At 41.4% G+C, this 20,899-nt stretch overlaps 1 protein-coding gene across 2 annotated transcripts; it reads left to right on the top strand.

Annotated features, from left to right (window-relative positions):
- Positions 1 to 1,955: 1,955 nt before the first annotated feature.
- Positions 1,956 to 20,617, top strand: UBXN2A (UBX domain protein 2A). Of its 2 annotated transcripts, none has more exons than XM_075049038.1 (7): positions 1,956 to 2,073; positions 5,440 to 5,493; positions 6,964 to 7,099; positions 8,925 to 9,034; positions 10,647 to 10,787; positions 15,760 to 15,924; positions 18,787 to 20,617. In XM_075049038.1, exons 2-7 carry the CDS (start codon positions 5,453 to 5,455, stop codon positions 19,073 to 19,075), a joined length of 882 nt encoding a protein of 293 aa, XP_074905139.1. In that variant the 5' UTR covers positions 1,956 to 2,073; positions 5,440 to 5,452; the 3' UTR covers positions 19,076 to 20,617. The 2 variants fall into 2 exon arrangements, with proteins under 2 accessions (XP_074905139.1, XP_074905138.1); XM_075049037.1 differs by lacking the exon at positions 1,956 to 2,073 and adding an exon at positions 2,938 to 4,935.
- Positions 20,618 to 20,899: the final 282 nt, after the last annotated feature.

Here is a 20,899-nt window from a genome sequence, read left to right as displayed (position 1 = left end):
TGATTACCAGTAAGAGACCTAATCTTCTAAATCAATACATGATTGCAGTTGGGAAGCCTGCATCATTACACCAGGTAAGTCCAATCTTGCCTCCTTCTATGCTTACCTTTGGGTTTATAAATTTTTTGCAGAAAGGGCCCCCAAGCAAGGGTTAAGCATATTACTGAACTTCTGTGTTTAATGAAATGGAGCCAATGTACTTAAAATATTGAAAGAAAATATAAAACAGTCCAGCACTGCAAAACAACCTTCTGAAGTTTTACCTAGAGCTTTGTAAATTCCTTGAACTTTTCAAAGGTGGTATGATATCCTTGATTTAAGTTGTAAATGCATAAAACCTCATTTAATAGAATCAGTAAGTAACACTGGTAACAAACAAGTGCCTTCTATCAAAAAATTTCCAAGTTATTTAAAACATTATACAAAACCAGGGAGAACGGAATCTCAGAAACCTGTATTTTGAAAGGTAAGACTCCCTGTATTTTACACCAAAACAAAAGCCAAACTTCTTTACTATTTTCCCTGAAAAGCCATAGGCAGGAGGTGTAATTAGATCTCATCCAGTTAAAACTTAACGATTAATCCAAACTGCCTTCAAAAGGTTTAGTGCATTGTGATGTACATTACAAAGAGGAAGAATTTATAACTGTCAGGGGTCGGATTTTACTTCTTTTACTCACCTTGACTGAACTCTGAGACTAAGCATCTTATTTCAATGTTTTTGAAGAATGTGATTTTAATGGTTACAATTAAAGGGACTGCAGAAACAGGTCCCACATGAAGATGACACTCAATGAAGGATTACCTCTGCTTTTAGAATTATCTTTGATCGCACTTGTAAATTCGCAGTGGATTTCCCATTAATTAACGTGAATTACCTATTTGTGGCTGTTCAATTTAGGTTAATTCTAAATGTTTTACAGTGCGTCGCTAATTATTGGGGGACACACACCCCCTTATTAAAAACCATGCAGGTGCAAGCCGTGAATCGCAGGGAATCGCTGCTTTCGCTGCGCTCTGCCTGTGTTTCCAGGCGCTGGCCGCTCCGCTGGGATGTTTGCTTTGGATAGCTCCAAGCTCCACCGTCCCGCAGAGCACGGCTTCTGCAAGGGCCCAACACAATGCAAAGTCACAGCTCGCACAGAGCAGGGACGCTCTGCTACATGGGTTCCCATCCCATTTTCTCCCCTCTAACGTACCCTCGGGAACTCGGGGGCTCTGCTTCCCAACCACCGCGCCGCTCTTTTGTCCTCAGTGCAAGGCCTCGGCAGAGCTCCTTTTCAAATATGTCAACACTCGCCCTTAATTAGCCCTTCCAGCATAATGAGGCATTCCTCGTCTCCAAAGGGTTCAGTGTGCGGCTGTTCCTGCCGTCTACGCGGGGCTGGAGAGACAAAGGGCCGGGGGCAGCTCCACGGGCCGGGGCCGGGGCGGAGGTGTGGGCGCAGCCGTCTGGCCAAGACACTGGGCCCATTCTCCGCTATTGTGGGCGCTCGCTGAATGCCGCTTTTTGTCCTCTGCCCGTGCGCCTACAGACACATAAACTGCAGCTTTTGTTTTTCAGTCAGGAGGAGAAATCCGCCTTTGCGGTAAAAGGCGCAGGCCTGGCAGACAGAGGTTTGTCCGCCCCTCAGAGGCCGGCGGCAGCCCCCCAACACCAGGCCCCGCCAGTCCCGCCCGGACATCATGCCCCCCCCCCGCCGCTGCCCTCAGAGGACGAGCCGCAGCGGTGCGAGGGGGGCCCGGCTTGTTCGGGCGGGAAGCCCCTTGCCTCTCCCCGGGAGGACAGGGCGGCGGCAGCCCCTGGGGACGCTCCCTCTCGCCCCACACCGGCGCCCGCCTCGCCGGGAAGCACAGCTGCACGCCCCCCCCACCCCCTCCCCGACATGGCGGCCGAAGCTCCGCCCCTCGGCGGCGGGGGGGCGGAGCTCTGCCGCCTCGCCCCGCCCCGCCTCGCCCGGTCCGGGCGGGGGCAGCGGGTGCCCCGGCCGCTGTCGGCCGCGCGTGCGCGGTGGGGCGCGGGACACTGACGAGTTGGCGCGGCGGGGAGGCTGGTGCCGCGGTGGCGGCCGGGTGAGTTGCTGTGGGGAGAGGCCGGGCCGGGTGGAGCGTGTTTCGCCGCAGCCGGCACTCCCTGAGCTCCGACCGGGGCTTGAACTTTGCTCCGCGGTCGTCCCTGGGGCCGACTCTGAGGGGGAGGGCGGGCCGAGCCTTCCCGCCACCTCCGCCTGGCCGCTTCGCCCCGCTCCGCTCCGCCGGCGGCCCTGGGTCCCGTCCCGTGTGGAGCGGGGTGTCAGCCTGAGGCGTCCCTCGGCGCGGGGAGGTCGTTACCTGGCCCGGCCCGGCCCCTTCCTGGGGCAGTCTGAGGCGTTGCTCCTCCGCGCTGCTACCGCCTTATTGTCTGATCGTCTCTAAAATTACCTCACAGGCTGCCCGCCGCGGCGAGCTGCTGGCGTGGGCTGCCGCTCAGGCAGGGCGTATTTTGGGCAACGGTTTTGGCAGGAGGCGCGGAGCGTCTGCTTCGTGTGCCGCTGCGCTCCGCGGGCAGAGCCCAGCCTGTGCGTGGGGAGCGCGGATAAGTTCAGGTGCTGGCAGCCCGCGGAGGAGGGGGGGGGGGTCAGGTTTCTTTCCAAAAGGCACAGCCCTTCTAGCCAGCTGGAGAGGAAACGTTTATGCTGTGATTTCTACCTGAGCATATCAGTCACGTTCGGGCCATTAGGTTTGACGCTCATCTCGCTTCTAGTTTGCAATTGCCATGTCTCTGTAGCTCCTTGTTTCTTTGTCGCACGGTACAGAGTAGTTCTCAGTCATAATTTCTGCGTGGTGGAGTGATAGACTGTGCTCTGCTGTAATCAGTTTTCAACTCGAGAAGTTTGCTTTCTGCCAAAGTTAGTAAGGCAGGCTTTCATGGGGGGAGGGGGCTGGGTGTGCTTGCTTGAATATTTCTGCTCTTCGGAGCAAGGAAAGCATCAAAGGCAGTTTCTGTTTTGTTTTCCTAGCATTAAAATAACTGCATGTGTGGGCTCCACAATATTGAGCACAAAAATACCTGCCGAAACTAATACGTCTACAACTGCGTAGGTGAGAGCTGCTCGTTTCGGAGCACTGGCTGCGAAGGGCCACCGCGGGGTCAGTGGCCCGTCCCCCGTGGAGCCGGTCGCAGGGATGGAGCCTCGGGGGGGGTGGAGAGCCCCTGAGGCAGGAGATCTGTGCTGGGAAAGACCTGGAGTATCCTACCGCAGTTATCAGATGTAGCTGTGGTGGGCTGCTGGCAGCTGCAGCTTCTTCCTGTGTTTGCAGTTTAAATTTCCGGAGGTGGAAGTGCAGTTCTGTGACACGTTTTTATCACAGACACAGAAAATATCTATCAAAACTCTTAATGTTTTAAGTGACGTCTAGGGACGTCTGCCAGAAGTTGGCAGGAGAGGTTGGTTGTGCTGGTTGGGTTGGCTTGCTGAGCTGAAGTGCTCGCAGTGCAGTCTGATGGCTATCTCCTAATGGCTTTTTGGTCATAACAAACATCAATACGCTGTATAGGCTGATTTCTTTACCTTGATACATTAACACAAACATTTCTTCTAAGTGGAATTGCTGTTGTACTTCAGAAGGAACAGCGACTTTCACGGCTGACCAGTTTTGAATACTATTCATGCACATTTGAGGCCAGCCTAATGTAGCAAAAGAATTAATTTGAAGAGCTGCTTCATTGCGTCTGTCTCTTTTTTAACAGCTCTGATGACAAGTCACAGAGAATCAACAAAAGCAGATGGCTGGAGGTGGCTGTTGTTGCTTTGGGGAGTAGTCTTTTGAATAGTGAAAGAATAGAAGATAAGCACACTAACACAAAACACAAAAAATTACTTTGTGCTAAAGTGTGTTAAAACTTAATTTGGGAGTAGTTAGAAAAATTGTCTTTTTTTAAACACACTCAAATTCACTATGCTTACTTGGTACTGGAAGTTCATTTTTTTCCAAGTGCAGGTACAAAGTTCCAAGTACAGTGATCAGATACGCTTATAAGGTCATAATGTACCAGCACAGGCTTGCCTTATAGATATATAATGCTCTGGCAGAACATTTGTGGGGGAAAAAAAAATATACTGTGTCGCATCTTGTGTGACACGTCGAAGGTGTGCTAAGCATAATGTTTTGATGTAATGCATAACAGCATCGGTTAAATTGAAGGCTGCCTAAACTTTAAAACCTGTTATGGACATATTGACTGAATCTTTTTGGTCGTTATGGTTTTTTTCTGAAGGCTTGCATACGTTTCTACAGAATGTGTCTCACAAGGATTTAACTTTCAATATGAAAGAATACCAATATCAGCCTCCTGAGGAGCATGAGTTAGTACTGAGTAACTGAATGTTTTTGGTTTTTTTTTTTTTAGTGCTGCAGTGAATGTTGTTTCCCCCTAGCCCTCCATCTTGTTAAATTAGATGCAAGACTATCTTAAAATTTATTTTAGTCTTGCTGTGCATACTACTTTTTCAGCAGTATGATGGCTGTCGCTGCTTAGTTTGACACCCTCTAAAAGCCATGCACAATATCATGACTTAGTCCCAAGCCTGCCAGGAGCAGAACATCATATGTGTAACCTTTACCCAGCGGTCTTCAGCAATAACTCTTTAAACACAATTGCAACTTAAAATTTCTGTTCTCCTGGGGGCTTGTCTAATTTTTAGAGTGGGTTGTTTTTTTGTTTTTTTGTTTTTTTTAAAGGATGTTTTTGGAAGTCTCTGGCTTTTTGTGACTTTCTGTAACTTTTTTCAGAGAGCTCACAAGTGAGTATAATGAGATCAGTATGGCATTCTTCACTTCTTTTGACTCGGCAGACTAATCCTGTACTTGCAAATCCCAGATTTTCTTTCCAGCTAAACGGTAGACCAGAAATTATAATTCACAGTTTCTGAGATGCTGCACCAATATGTTGAGGTATAGTAGGAAGAGGAACCTGACAAATCTTGCACCTTTTGATAATGCACACTATTAAGGTGAAGGTCATTAGAATGCCTGCAGTGGCAGTGCAGTTTTTCTGCAACTGTCTCATACTGTTGTGAAAAATCAGGGGAGTTTAAATCATGTCGCTCAGAAAAGAAATGGGATATTTTTTTCCTTGCTTAGCATACGTATGGGCATGTATTTTCAATTCGCATGATTATTGTGGAATTTATTTTGTATATTTATAAAAAAGTAATCTTCCTTTTGAATGTCTGAAACCGATGCATGGTTCATGTGTCATTAAATTAGAAACTGCAGGAAAACAAAGAACCATCTGGAGACTTGGTGGGGGAGGAGGTTGAGGTTTCTGGTTAAATGTACTATCAACACAAGAACTATAAAGAGTGTTTCAGCTACAAAGGAGGTAAAGTGTGCTGGGCATTTTGTCTGATTGGGTTTTTTTGTTTTGTTTTTAAACCATCTTCTTTTCATAATTAGGCGAAGCACCAGAATGAAAGACATGGACAATATCAAAACTGTAAAGAAAGAATGGTAGGTGCCAGTTCCCTCCTCCCCCTTTTTCCTCTTCCTTTCCTATTGCTGTTTGTGTGTCCTGTCATGACTTTTCAAACTTTATGTTAAATTTTAACATTTTAATTTTTTTTCTGTATCCACCTGCTCCATGTATACTGAAGTTTAAAAAAAAAAAAAAAAGTACTGTTTTGGTAAAAGATTTTTCACATACCTGGAATGATTCCTAGATGCCAGAAGCTGTGTAAATATTTTTATTTAAAATCAAAAGGCAGCCTTACAAATGGCTAACTCACTGTGCACCTCTACATTTGATATGAAAGTGTTTGGTTTTCCAGTTATGTTTCCAAGGTAAAGCATAGTGAATACCTAGATTAATGCTTCAAATTTCTTTTCTTCTATTGGAAAATGAAAATGGGGACAGCATACTTTTGAAATTTCTTCTTTAATGTTGTGGAGTTTTTCTGTTGTTTAAAGATGTTAATCTGTAGGGATTCTTAGTATTGCATAGATGCATTGCAAACAATCCCTTTTTATGCAAATGTATCTAATTACCATTCAAGTAAGCATTGCTGCTCTTGAATTCAATGCAGAGTTTTATGTAAAACTGGATATTTTTCAAGAGCTGCGATTTTTTTTTCGAATTGCTTAAAATAGACTTTTCTGAATCTCCAATATGAATAACTCCTGCAATGTTTACCAAAAGCTGCATAATCCTCTTACTATGCAAAGAACCTAAACTGACAGATAATCATTCATTCAGGTTGCATATTTCTGCATTTTGATTGGTGAAAATCTAACAGAAACAGCTGTCATGTATACAGTGTTCTATAAAAAGATGTGGTTGATGCATCTTTTTTAATAGTCTGGCAGTCTCCACAGTATTGAAGTCTTTTATTGTATTTTTTCAGTGTGCTCAAGTGGTGTTGAGTCACTTGTTCTTGAGTTTCTCTAAAGTACTTTCAAAGATAGTAATGGTGGTTCTGTCATGGTGGTTCTGTCATGGTGCTAGGAATGGGGAGGTTCAAGTGGGGGTGGGGGAGTAAATCCTAGGGCAATTTTCTTGTATGTGGTTTTAAAAACTTACAGCAAAGGAAGTCACCCACGCCTATATCGTGGAAATCTTTAAAGGAGGCCTTTCATTGGTGTGCAGTTGAATGTTTGATGGTCTGAATTAGAAGTATGAATTGTCTAACTTGCATTCCTTGCTCTGATACCAAGTTTAGAAGCTTCTGCAGAGATGAATTCACCTTTCCTATTGTCATTCTTTAACTTGTGCTTCTGAAGTGCAAATAGTAGCAGCTAGAGATTCGCAAGAAGTTTCTAGAAAAGGCACAATGCAAACTTGACCTGATGTTTTCTAACAACCAAGCAAGCTGGGTGCAGGGGAGCATGCCTTTTATACCTCTTGGTACTGAACTTCTAGGGTAACTACTTGTCTTCTAATGTGTTTTCCAAGGCATCGTTTTTACTTATGTCTTTGTTCTGCAGGTTGTGTACATCGGGAACCGATGATCAGGTTTTGAATGGTACAGAACAAAGCTGTGACTACTTTGTAGATAACCTTTTTGAAGAAGCTCAGAAGGTTGGTGCTATATGTATGCCCCCGACTACAGTCAAGAACCAGGTAGGCGGTGAAGAAAAAATAGTCATGTTTAACATAATAGCACTCCAGGAGTGCTCTGGAAAACAAATGCGAGAAGTCCAGCAGTCTTATCCAGTACATCTGTAAATAAATGCACACAGAATTCAGACAGCAGTAGGAACAGTCTTCCATCTCAGTCAATGAGGCCTATGCTTCTGGCTCTTGCTATTTTATAGTGGGTTTAGTGTTCTAGGACTTATGCTGGCATTGGCTAATGCGCTTCTGCTTTATTAGTAAAGAGAGTGAGCTGATCATGAGGTGCAAGGAATGACAACTACTATAACATAAGAAGTTGTTTAAAGACTTGCAGCCTTTTTATGCAAAGCTATAGCCCAATTTTTTTTCATTTGCTCTCATTTGTATAGTTGTGGTAGTAGTGGGACGTTTAGTATGGGTTTGTATCTCAATGATTCTGCCCTTTCTGTATTTTTCTGTTACTCCCCAAAGACTGGTAAGGGGCTGGAGAAAAGGCCATGTAGAACAAGGATGTCAAGGAGAAATTTGGAGTGGGCATTGCTGGAAATTACATTCATGGACCCCCAGCTGAGCCTGGGAGAAAAGGAGTGTTGGGAGCAATACCTTAAACTGTGGTTCTGAAATAGTGTTCCATGGCAGTACTTGTGTCAATTTCTAAATGGGAAGTTGGTGTGGAATAATTAGTCCATGTTAAATTTGCATACTGGCTCACTGTAGAGGAACCTTCCCATGATCAGAACTCCTTCCATATGCATTGGTGCCATGAGAGACAAGACTTTTTAAAGGTATCTAATCTTGCTGAGTGCAAGATAACTTTTTGATAGATTACCCAACCAAAAGAGAAGGAATTCTATTCAGCAGTTTGCACATGCTGTGTATTTATGTAGCAATCATCTTCTAACAAGTCCAACTGCGAAAAAGGAGGGGGGAAAAAAAAAAAAGATAAAATTGTCAAGTACTGTCAAGCCTAGTTCAAACTAACTTCCAGCTGAGGTGGATTCTGCATTTGTACTTGCTTCATAGACCTCACATGTGGCTAGGTATCTGTCAAGACAGTGTTATTTCAGGGATCAGACCTTGATGATCAAATGCTTCCTTAAATGGCATGATGCATAAACAGGAAAATGCAATCCCAAATATATCTATGTTAAAGTTGGAGAGACTTCAGTGAACAGTGTGAAGGCTGCAAGTTGAAGAAGTGGATGTTCTCTAGCAAAAATTAATGAATTACTGAGAACTTATTTTTTCATTCCCCTACACCAAGGTTTTGATTATACCCAGGAATTCCAGGGTAACATAAATGCACAACTGAAAGTAAATTTTCCGATACTTGCTGCATTTCCTGAGTGAAAGGCTTCTGCGTGCATTATGTCTATGCCTTACTTTCAGAAAATCCTCTTGAAAGATCAGAACAAGGCTTTCCCCTAATAAATCCCCAGCTGGGCTATTCTGGTAGTTGGCGTTCCAACCCCAGGCATGTGTGCTCTCAAATTAGCTCTTGAAGAGTTGCAGCTGGCTGGGATCTTCCAGCTCTTTTTTTTTTTTTTTTTTTTTTTTCCCCTTCCTGCTGAATTGGAGTGTTCTTGACCTACGAAAGCAAAATGATTGGGGGAAGGTTTATTTCTAACCCTGACTGACACAAGATACTTAGAAGTGTCACTTACCCTTTGCAGTTGCTCTGCCTGTTGGCACAGGGCCAAAACAGAGTATAGTGAGCCTTCTCTCAGTATTCTTAGTCCATGCAGTGGATGATTTACAATAATAGGGTACTGTGGGTATACCAAGCTGGGTTTACATCAGTATTATAATGGGAATTGTTCTTATTTTATAGGTTGATGTAATCATTAAACTTTGGAAAAATGGGTTTACAGTAAATGATGGTGAACTTAGGAGCTACGCTGATGTTGCAAACCAGCAGTTCTTGGACTCCATTAAAAAAGGGTAAGTGAGTTTTGTGTTCTTAATCAGCCTGAGTTAATGTGCTTTGGATAGCACTCAGCTTATGCTCTAAATTTTTTACATAGCTGCTTGGCTTTGCTGCACTGCAGTATCCCTGTAGGAGTGTAGGCCACTGCCTGTCTCAGTTCCTGCAGCGCTAATGGCTGTTTTAACATCAACAGGTTTAACGTAGCTTTCAATTGCAGTAGTTGTACAGTTGCTGATGAAATAGATAAAAGCGAGTGTTGGTAGGGGGCATAGCAGGTGCAGAATGAAATAAAGAATAAATCAGAGCGCCCAGTAAGAGCTACTGATCAAATGGTACTTTGACTAACCAACTCAATGCACAAGTGGTTGAGCATTTCTGGTTTTATGGTCTTTGTTTTGTTTTTATTGATGAAAAGCCTTAAATGGGCACAGTTGCTCTGTGTAGCATCAAGAAACTCTGATCAGTATTAATTTTCAGACATTTTTCCTAGTACAAACTTGCTATTTCAGTCATTTGTGTGTATATAGCAATCTTATTTTTATCCCCGTTAAAAATTAGCATGCTATCCTGATTTCTGCAAGTGTTTGCAGTGTTGCAGGCTGACCATGCAAACCAATGTAATTTTCAGCCTTTAATTTGTAGTCTGTTTCCTCATGCTATACAAATGGAGAAGAGAATATAATTTTATGGAGAATGTAATTTAATAACTCCCTTTTCAAGTATGTGAAATTAATAAGCTATTGTATTTTTTTGTCTTTTCCATACTTTGCTAACCCATGAAAAATACTAATTTTACACTATATTTCTCCTCTATGGCTGTCACCTGTGTTAGTTGTAATAGCAATTAACTGCACTGTTTAAAGCACTTTGCTTTCTTTGTGTGCATGCATCATAAGTTTGCCATCTTTCTTTCACCCTTTGCTTGTGAAGATGCTAATTACAGGATGGTTCCTGCATAATTGTTGATGGTAGAGAAGCACTTAGTACAGCCCCTATGCCAGCTGAGCCCCACCACCTGAAAATGTAGTATCTGCATCAGAGCTCATAGACAAAGGCATTGTTGTGTTCTGCTTAAAAGCAAAGCAAATAAAGCATTACCAAGGTGATGTTACTGCACTAAAAGAGTGTAGCTGTTAGTGATGATCTCATTTTTAAAAGCTGAAATTCGTGTTTATTTGTAATTAAACACATTGTGTCTTAACTCAGTTCTTTGTCTTTAAAAGCCAATTGTCTTTTTTTTCTTCTTGTTTTACTATGGGGATAAAATAATTGAACCTTTTGTGGCAATGTATGGCAGTACTGAACTTCCTACACATCATGTGCTTTGGAGTGGTAACTGCTGAGTGAATTTGAACATCATTCAACAACTTGCATGATGATGTCTTTTTACCGTTCACTTGCTAGTTAATTTTCTGTTCAGGAACTTGAAGTTGTTTATATGTCATATGTCATGCACTTAATGTACCTTCTAGTAAATACTTACGAAGTTTTTGGTTGGGTTGATTTTTTTTAAGCATCATCCTTCAAAGGAAAAATGTAGAACAAGTATTAATCATTAATCCATTTTGTATACTGAAAACGGTATAGTAGTTCTTTTTCTGACTTTTTTTTTTTTCATTTTTTAAGGGAACTGCCTTTTGAGCTAAGAAAACTTTTTGATAAGGAGGAGGTAGATGTGAAAGTGGAAGATAAAAAAGATAAGGTGTATTTGTCATCGAAAAAGCCAATGTTTCATCCTTTTTCTGGACATGGCTACAGATTAGGAAGGTGAGTAGTCTGATGTGATCTATGATTGAGTAGCTGAAGGGAACTATACCTGTGGTAAAGGATCTTAGAATTCAGGTTGGAAGTGACCTCTGGAGTTTTCTAATCCAAGCTCCTGTTCAAAGCAGGGTCAGCTGTGGGGACAGATGAGGTTGCTCTGGCTTTTATGCAGTTGGGCCTTGAAATCCTGCAAGAGTGGAAGTTGCACAGTCTGCTTCAGTGCTGGACTGTCCTCATGGGAAAGAAATTTTTCCTTATATCCAGTCTGAATGTCTCTTGTTTGAATTTATGCCCACCATGAAGAGCCTGGCTCCCGCCTCCTGTAGACCCTGGCAGGCTGCTGTTAGGTGTTCCCCACAACACCATCTCTTCCACAGGCTGAACAAGTCCCTCTCCTCCAGCCTCTCCTCACAGGGTGAATACTCCAGCTTGCAGCCATCTTGGTGGCCCTCTGTGGAACTTGCTCCAGTTTATTGACATCTTTCTTTTATTTTGGGTACCAAATCTGAATGCAGTGTTTAGGTGTGTCTAATGAGTGCTGCATGGGGGATAATCAGCTCCCACAATCTGCTGGCTGTGTTCCTGTTAATATAGCCAGGATGCTGTTGGCTTTCTTCAAGGTCTCAATATTAGCAGAACTGTTGCCAGCTGAAAGGCTGTGACTCTTCTGCTCTGTGATTTGAGAGAAAAGTATCTCTTTTAAAGCTGTATGTGCAATACTTTGAGAAGAGGGGAGTATGACAATCCCATAAAGGGAACTGAAGAAGTAAGAGATTATTTCCCATTCTCATAAATTTCCTCAGTATTTAACCATGCATTTATTGCAGTAAGATGTTTTAGCGTGTTACAGTGATACTCTTTCCTTTACTCCATGACTCTCTTGTGGTTGGAGAATGTCAGCCACTAATGCGAATGCCAAAACTGGACTTTATTTATAACCAAACAGTACTGTATTTTGGAAGGCTGTTGTAGAGGGGCAAGCCAGGAGTTCAGATATTTGATCCCTGTGACTTTTGCTTACTCCAGCCAAATTATCTGTTTCACATATCCCTGTTGTGTAAGACTTACATGCCTATAAAAGCAGACTTCAGCCTAGGGAACAGTTCACATTCAGTGACTGGGAGCCTACAGGAAGCCTTCACAAGTGGGACTGCTTAGTGACCTGTGGCCTGGGGTTAGTAGACCATATTGAAACCTTAGGTGAACAACTTGTTTCAATTAAGTGGAAAGGGCTTGCTGCTAAGGCCTAGTGCTTGTGCTGAGGGAAAGTGTGACCTGGGTAGGAAAGGATGAGGCAGGGGAAGAAGATAATGTGCAGAGTAAGAGACAGATAATGGTAAAGGATGGGTGGTTCCAGCCTGCCTCAGAGAAGCAAGTATCTGTTTTACCAGTTTCATCTATTTCTGTAGCACAGTTCATTCAGTTGCTACATGCTTGAGTAGATGTGGTCAATAGGGAAAATCTTCCCTTGAGAGATGGATGAGATGCTGCAAGATTTGCTTTTGGTAGCACTGAAATCCTGAGCAAACGAGGGTCAAGAACTTAACCTTATTTTATCTACAAGTAGACCTGTATATAGCCAAAGCAAAAAGATCCTCAGGGTGCTGAGTTTCTGTTGCTAACCAGTGCTAAACAGTAGGTTGTTCAGTTCCTTGTTGTGCTCTGTCATGCCTACAGCAAGTAATGATCTTGCTTCCCAATAGGCGAGTTAGGTTCTGGAAACATGCTATTCTGTGAATTTCGGTTGACTGGTCTTGTATGCTGAGACATCCTACAACTTGCTCAGCATTTTTTTCTTTATGGACTGGATAAAATGCTTTTTTGTTGTTGTTGTTTTTCTACTCTTGCTAGTCTATTCAGTGCTGTGCTATCAGAGCCTTTTCTTTAAAGAGAAGTAAATATTTTTGCTGATGTTGGAAACGTGAGTCATAAGTGCTCTTAGTCCATAAACTAGTGCTTACTGTTAGTAAATGTCCATTGTATGCATATGCTACTCTTCCAGCAGAAGAGCTTTGTGGGGAAATAGTAGTGCTGTCTGAGACCTGTAACAAGTTTTAAGCTGTAGAACTCAGTTTCCACAGTTGCATTTCTGTGCTTCATCAGAAAAGAGAGGGGCAAATGACTGAATGGTTTACTTCAGCTTATGAGGTAGCTAAATTTCCACTTATCAAATAAACGGGGTTTTTTAATACTCTATAGATTTTCTGCCAGTGTTCCTAGATGGATGGATTATGTGGTAGATAAACCATTATGAATTGTTCTGTGGACTGGCTTGTTAAAACTTTTGTTGGAGGAAAAATGGAGGAACTAGAAATTATATGTTTGTTGATATAACTCAGATGAGCTTGATCCCCTCTCCCTTTTTGTTGTACAGGAGAAACAAATGAGACTTCCAAAATACCCTATGACTCTATATAACTAATGGGTATATTCTGTTTTATCTGCCATCGTTCAACTGCATTTAATAGTTTGGGATTATAACAAGATTTGCAGCTGCACTTTTCTATTAAGCTTATCAATGCATTTTAAAGACTGCCTTAGAAGCATGTTAATTAAACTATTGATTGAAATCCCTTGTAGCAAAGTGGGCTTGCTCTATAACCTCATTAGGGTAAAACATTGTGTCAAGCTTCTTAAACATTAGTCAGGGTAAGTCATGATACCTAACTCTTGGGCTTTTTCTTTTCAGAAAATTGACAGGAGGCTCTTATGTCTCTTCGATCTTTAGTTTACATCTTCTTTTGATAATCTTATAAAAGCAATAAGCCTTTAAAAGGGGTGATAATGCTTTGATCTCAGGCTAATAAGAGACTTAGATTCTTGGTTTCTGGCTTTAGTCAAAACTTCCACCACTAGATGGCTTTATCTGTCAGTTCTACAGGAGCAAAGTTATTAAGTATAGAAATGCTTTAAACTTTGGTGAATATAGATCTTCTAGCTTTCTCTTGCAGCTTTGCTTAATGTGTTGGCTTTGGCTTTCACACATACTTGCTATTGAAAGAATTGTCTCCAGTGCCTACCACGAATTCTGAGATGTGACCATAAGGGAAGCTGGTTTGAGAATGACACCAAAAATCTGTATCCATTTGAGACAGATGTCTGAACTACAACTGTGACTGATGGGCTAAAATGTAGTTCAGCCCAGGCTAAACCAGATGCCTGGCAGCTGCATGGTTGATTACCTCTCCCGCCTCCACTGTACTGGAGACAGCTGGCTCGCACGTGAATGCTTATACTTCAGTGTCTGAACCTGGAATTGAATGCCACTGATCAAGTAGACAGCAAAAGCTGATCATTGCTGGACTGAAATATGACTTCAACTTGGTTTTTTTTTTTTTTTTGCTCTGCTCCCAAGACTGTTTAACATTATCTTGCTGGTGCTCAAGCTTTTTTCCCAGATCTGAAGGGCAATTAGGGTTTATTTTGTATTGAGGTCAAGCATGAGCAGAAGCTGGGTGTGAGATAAGGAAATCAGTAGAGGCAGGTGGGTTATAGTAAGTCACCTGTACTTGGAGTACCAGAATGTTTTACAGATGTGCCTCTTGGAATTTGTTGGTGCCAAGTTCTTGTGCCCCAGCTGATTTCTGTGTAATGCAAAACAGTCAGTTCTGTGCCTCTCATCTGTGTCCAGTTGCAGTGAATATCTCTTATCACTCAGGAATGAGATTCCTTGATCTCATTCTTTTTGCAGAGTTTCAATGGAAGAAATGAGAAGTGCCTCTACTGGCTGATAGCCTAGAAGTTAAGGTGCTTAACTAGGCAGTGAGTGATAAGATTTTTTGAAATACCTCAGACTGAGAAGGACTTGAGCCCAAGACTAATTTTATTAGCCTGAATATATGAAGTCATTAGCCATCTTTTTTTTAATAATAAATTGGCTGTGACTTTTCTGTTTTATGATTAAACTAAGACAGGTACAAGAACATAAGGATGGGGTTTGTCTGTGAAGCAAATGTAGTATTGTTAAGACTGTTATTCTATGGCCATTGGTTACTGACTTCTCTCTCAAGAAACAGTAACTTGTCAATTTTCTGTGCAAAGAGAAAGCTTTTCTGCAAACCACCATGAAGTGTTCATGTAGTCAGTGACCACAGCTAAGCTCAGAGAAGAAATGGTAACTCCTTAAATCACTGCTATTGTTTTGCAAGCAAACATCTGGTTATACTCACATGAGCTGAGGATGTGCCCATTGGATCAGACATTATGATGACTTAAACAGTACATGCTGAACAAGCTTAGTCCTGAAAGAAGCACTAAGCTCTAGACATTTCTTCAGAATAAAAATTTTTGCCAGTAATTTTTTTTTCTTTAAGACCATCCACTTGGACTGAGGTCCCTGTATTCTATCAAGTCGTTTTATGGATCTTTGACCTTATGGTAGGGTCAGCTGTCAAAAGTGTCTTAGGAAAAAAACAAAATCCAAATACTGTGTGCATCAGCCTGGATTTTCACATTAAGTCAATTTCTCTGATAGATGAGTAATGCTTCTAAGTTGAAATAGATGATGCTGGGGTCTAAATCAAGGCTAACAACATTCAGTTAAATTGAATTACTGTAATCACATTATGGTGAAAATTAACATTGAGTATGCAAATTCAATACTCAAACCCCTTAAAGTTTCACTTGTGTGATTAGAGTACAAAAAAATGCACAAAGAATCTTCAGACTTTTTCATCCCTTGTGTATTCATATTTAATCCTTTGATATTTAAGTTCCCTTCCATCTTGTAAAAATGTTTAACATAAGCAAACTGAAATTCTTTAGCATGTTGAAGTCTTCAGGAGAAAGTATTGGCATACAGTTAAAAAAACCAACAAACCTGACATTTCTCTCAGTATTCCTATACTTGTTAAAAAAAGAAGTCATCAATGCGCCCTGATGTAGGGCAGAAAGCTCCAGAAGCAGAGGTCTGGAGGGAGGGTCAAGCTTACATGTGTACACAGAAGGCATAACCTCATATGGCTTTGCTTTTCAGTGCTACTCCAAGGATAATCTCTAAAGAAAGAGATGATCATCAAGGACCTAATGACAAAAGACACCTGCCTTTAGTACCCTTAAATGATTTGGAGCCTATCACTAACATCCAGATCTGGTTAGCTGATGGGGAAAGGATAATTCAGAAATTCAATGTTTCTCACAGGTAAGATTTATTTTAGCACTGTCATATGTATTTGCATCTGAACTATTTGTCCTATGCCTGTACGCTTGGTAAGTCTCTAATTTCTGTGAATAATCTACCTCCTCAGTTCACTTAACATTGGACTGCTGTTCAGCTGTATCTAGAAAACCTCCTTTCAAATTCTGAGAAATCTTTTAGCTGACAAGGGAGGAGCATAAGAGGAATGTGAGCTGATGTTAATAGTCAGCACATAACTGAGCATAAATGAAAAGCTGAGGAAACTGTAGGAGTTCTTTGTAGGTTAGTGAAAGTCAAGGTGTATGTATTGCTCATTACTGGAGGAAACAGCTTTTAAGATGACAGATCTCTCAAAATGACTACATCTGGAGCAAATTGCTTAGTAAAAAGCCTGCTAGTCATTGGGCACAGACAGCACCACAGCTGGGAGCTGGAGGATGTGACTTAGACTTGAGCCAGAGAAACCTCTAGGGAGGGCCAGAGTCCATGCACTAGGCAGGGAGGTTCATCACCTGCGTGTCAACATGGACAGAATAGAATGCATCCAATGTGTTTAATTTTTAAATTAGTAAAATTTCTGGTTCCCAAAGAACTGGGATGGGAAATACATAAATGGGGATATTGTAAATGGGGATAACATCAGAAGGTGTCAGTGCAGCATATGTATGCGGGAGCTTTGAAAAAGTAGGATTAACTGTTGAACACTAAATTGTAGAACTACTGTCTTTAGAGACCTTTCTCAAATTCGTGATTTGAGAAATTACTCCAGTACTACACAGTCACATCATATGGAAAGGATATATTGCCTGTGCTTCTCTGTGAAGCAATTTAAAGTGATCATGGGTTTAATACAACCCAGGCTGCTGTCAAGGTAAACTGTGTATGTTTGTGTGGCTGGTCAGAAGAAAAGCTCAGCAGTTGAAGGTTAAGGGCTGTAACTTTTTCTCTAACTTGTACTAATTTCTTATGGTAGTGGCCTGAGGTATGAACTGGAACACTGTTGCAATGTACTGCTGAAGGGTCAATTGCTATTTTAATTATAAATACTTTATTGGATGGCTTAATATTTTAATTATTCCAGGTTTCACATATTTAAGTATATTTAGAAGCTTTTTGTCTTCATGGGAAATAGTCTGAACAGCTGCTGAGTGCTTTTGGAGGAAAAAAAGAAGTCTGAGATAAGCAGAACAACAGCGTTACTGATGTGATGCTCTTTTTGAAATAGTTTGCAATAAATATTCTGTCATAACATTTTCTCTTGCCACAAGACCAGCATGTTTGTATTTATGTATGACCTAGTAAGAACTAGGGGGATATCCTTTTTAGAGTACATATCCTTAAGCATTATGATTGCATATATAGCACTCCTTTCAGTAGAGAAGCAGAAAACAGTCAACTATTTGTTAATTAAACCATAGGCAAATAACCTGTAGTGCGTATATTGCAGTGTCTGGGTAAACTGATTACTTTTACCCTTTGCAGATAGAATGTGTGTGTGCCGTAGTAACTACTACTTTAGGTATGATTTGATTACTGATGAAAGATTGAAGTTACAGCCTTGGAGCAAAAATGCAGGTAGCATTATAATGCTGCAGTATGGGGAACCGAGGAGACATGAGAGTGAAGCAACTAGCAGAGCAGTGCTGTAGGAATAGCACATGTGGCTATGTCTTGAATCAAGTTGTGTCCCTTCTTAAGCAGTTGCTAAGTTAGTGTGAACCTGGAGCATCAGCTATGGAGCCTGGAAAGGAACTTGTTCATCTTAAAGCAGGTAGCTGGTGGCTAATTGCCTGAGTCGCTCCTGGGACCCAATGAACTTTGATATAATGCATGTATACAACTGTAAATGTCCAACCTAAAGTTTACTCCTGCTTGAGGTTTTTCAGACTCTGGGCTTATAAGACCAATGTTGCCTCTTCATTGAGACCTGCATGCACAGGAATTAGATGCTGTCTATATCTGTCCTAGTAAGTATGGGTAAGGCATGAAAATTTGGTCATCTGTGCTGCTAAACTGTTAGGATGGCTTTCCCCCAAGCCAACTAGCACTTTCTCAAACAATATCTAGGCTTGGTTCAGATGTTGGCTCAGGTCACGGACCATTCCCAGGAGGCAGTAAACCTGGGCTACCCTGTGCATGTGGGAGAGGAGGGAGGAGTTTAATAATTTGCCAGTAGCCAGAGGCAGTTGGCGTCAGGATCAGAGAATGGACATGGACATTATGCTTAATTTACTGGTATAGATGTATCCTGTAATCTTCATTTTCTAATTAAATTGGTCAATCCTGATTCTTCCACAGTAAAACCTCTGTCTTGCTCACTTATTGCAAGGTTCTTCACACCTTAACAGGCAGCTTGAATCTGTAATGAATTCACTGCTGCACCTGCTTTGGTAGAAGGACACTATATATAAACCTGGTTAACTCATAAGCTATCCAGACAATTTTTGCAAACCCATTTTCTTTATTATTATTATTATTATGGTTCTGCTGCATGTACCACACACTGGAGGCATCTTTATTCTAGCTCTCAGCTACAGAAACCTCAGGTAAGAGCTCCACCAGCTGGTTAAGAAATGGTAGGCTTGTGTAACTACCATCTGAGCCATTTGAGTGCTTAGGGTAAGATACTCATCCTTTTTCCCTTGGGACTGCTCTCTGAGCATGCAGACCTTGGTCCTTGCTTCCCAAGTGGATCAGACACTTCAGGATACCACACCATCTATATTCCTCCATTTCTATGCCATCAGCTATTACATGAAGTGGGTGTCTCATTCTCTTCTTGTGGTGGGACTATGTCTTGTGCACATGATGATCTGTGTTGGGATTGGAGTGCTCTAATGCTGAGTTTTCTTTTTTTCTTCTCAGAATAAGCCATGTCAGAGACTTCATAACAAAGTATCAAGGATCAGAGGGAAGCGTTTCCTTCACACTGACTACTTCGCTGCCGGTTCAAGAGCTGAGAGACGAGACACTCACGCTAGAGGAAGCAAAGTTGCAAAATGCTGTTGTGGTTCAGAGACTTCGGAAAACAACTGAACCTTTCAGACTCTTAGTGATAAAAGCACCTGACAATGACTATAAAACTGCTGCTGCACCTAATGGACAGCTCAAGAATGAGAAAAAAAACGCTATCAAAAATACAAGATCAAATTAGCTTTTAACTGGCCAAAAACTACCTACAGCTGGAACTAGACAAAACCAAAAATGTAACGAGCAATATCTGGATGCACTCATCCTCACTTACTGTGCTCTTAGAGAGAAAAATATGTGCTGTGCTATCATCTGCTATAATAGAAGTATTTTCAACTAAATTTGGTGGTCAGAGCCTGGCTATATAAGGTAGCAGAGGTAACTATACAATAGGTCATCCTTAGAATTTCCTTAGGTAGAAAGCTTCTTAATTCTTTAATGAGTGTATTTAGGCAGAACAGTTCTCTGAGACTTAACTACTACTGATAGCACCTTTTAAGGAAAAATAGTATTTATTTTTGCACTTTGGACTAAAGTGAAACTGAACTGATTGGTTTCACTTACATTTCAGTGTAAGCTGCTGCAGTTTGCATTCTTCTCACAGTAACTTTTAGGCAACAGATGCGGCAGGGAAGCTCACATTTAAACTCCTAACTAACTTGAAAATCTGCAGTATCAGTATCTTCAGGATCTCACTTTTACCACAAGATCAGCAGTGTAATGTTCTATGAAGTCTTCACATGGTGGTAGGTGCATGTGTGAGAAGATAGTAATGAGGTAGTCTGGTGCATACTGCATATGAAGTGCCTCAAAGTAAGCTCTGAAGGAATTGTTATTACCAATGGTTGAAGGGTTGAAGTGGTTTCTGTCCCTCTTGTGCTGCTACAGGTGTCTTACAGATGAGGTGATGTTAAACTACCTAGCTCATTAGGATAGAGGTCCACTTTTAGCCTTGTCACAGACAAACTTCAGCTTTTCTGGAGATTGCCATACAGGAATAGTGGCTTAGAGTGACATGGTTGTTTTTGTACTACATATCTGCCTCTCTCCTGAACTGGCCAGGTGATTGAGACAGTAATTGCATCTGGCCTAGTTTCAAAGATGTTGAAAATCCTTATTTGAAAATTGAGGTTTCTTTCCCCCTTCTCTGCCCCATTTCCATCCAAATATTTTATTTTGCTGTTCAGGTACTTGAGGCATAAAATTTGTAGCCAACTATTCCATGTTTTGGCAAAGGAGAAATCAACATAAAGAGTAAATATTTTGTATTACTTTGCTAAGTAGCATGTGGTTTGTGAATGGAACTAGAGTCTCTAGGTAAGACTTATCCTGGCGCCTTCAATGAGTGCTGACTAGTTTGTGCTACCTATGCAAATGGATGATTGTTGGCATTGTACTTCTCTTGCATGGTTAAATGAAAGATGGGTTTGGGATTTCCTGGTTTTGTTCTAAATAGAAAATTACTTAATTGGAGTGACTTGAAATCTCTGTAAAAGTCATGTTACTTCAAACTAGGGATGTAGAACTGTTTTGTTTCAACATCTCTCCTGATATGTTTGAGGGCAGTGCAATTAAAATCAACTGCACAAATATCTATTCAGTGTATTCAGACAGCAAATCTCTGAAAACTATGCAGTTAACTGTTTTCAGTGCTATAAACTTGGTGTGCTACTGTGTCATTCAGGTTTATGTAGCAAATAATACAACTAAATTTTCTTTGGTCTTACACTGACTCCTCTGCTATATGAAAAGCCTGCCAGATCTCTACTAGTAGGAAGAAATGTGCAGACAAATCCACTAGTGAAATTGAAGAGACAAATCACCTACAGACACACATCCAACCCTCAGTTTGCAGAGTTTCCTGAACAGTGAATTTTATTAATCAGTGCTTTTGAATTTGTCTTAATGTAAAACCAAGTATTAGAAAACCACACATGCTTGATTGTAAGCTCAATTGTTCTTATCTAAAAGGTGCATGAAATGTCAAAGTAGCGGTATACTATTCCTG

The sequence above is a fragment of the Buteo buteo genome, chromosome 17 (assembly GCF_964188355.1).
Source record: "Buteo buteo chromosome 17, bButBut1.hap1.1, whole genome shotgun sequence".
Lineage (NCBI taxonomy): Eukaryota > Metazoa > Chordata > Aves > Accipitriformes > Accipitridae > Buteo > Buteo buteo.
This window is presented reverse-complemented; position numbering and strand designations above follow the sequence as displayed.

What these genes read in the sequence shown, in the direction of transcription:
- UBXN2A (XM_075049037.1), top strand. An exon ending in CGACTACAGTCAAGAACCAG is followed by an intron (nt 7,100 to 8,924) that starts GTAGGCGGTGAA and finishes CTTATTTTATAG; the next exon opens with GTTGATGTAATCATTAAACT. An exon ending in CATGGCTACAGATTAGGAAG is followed by an intron (nt 10,788 to 15,759) that starts GTGAGTAGTCTG and finishes TTTGCTTTTCAG; the next exon opens with TGCTACTCCAAGGATAATCT.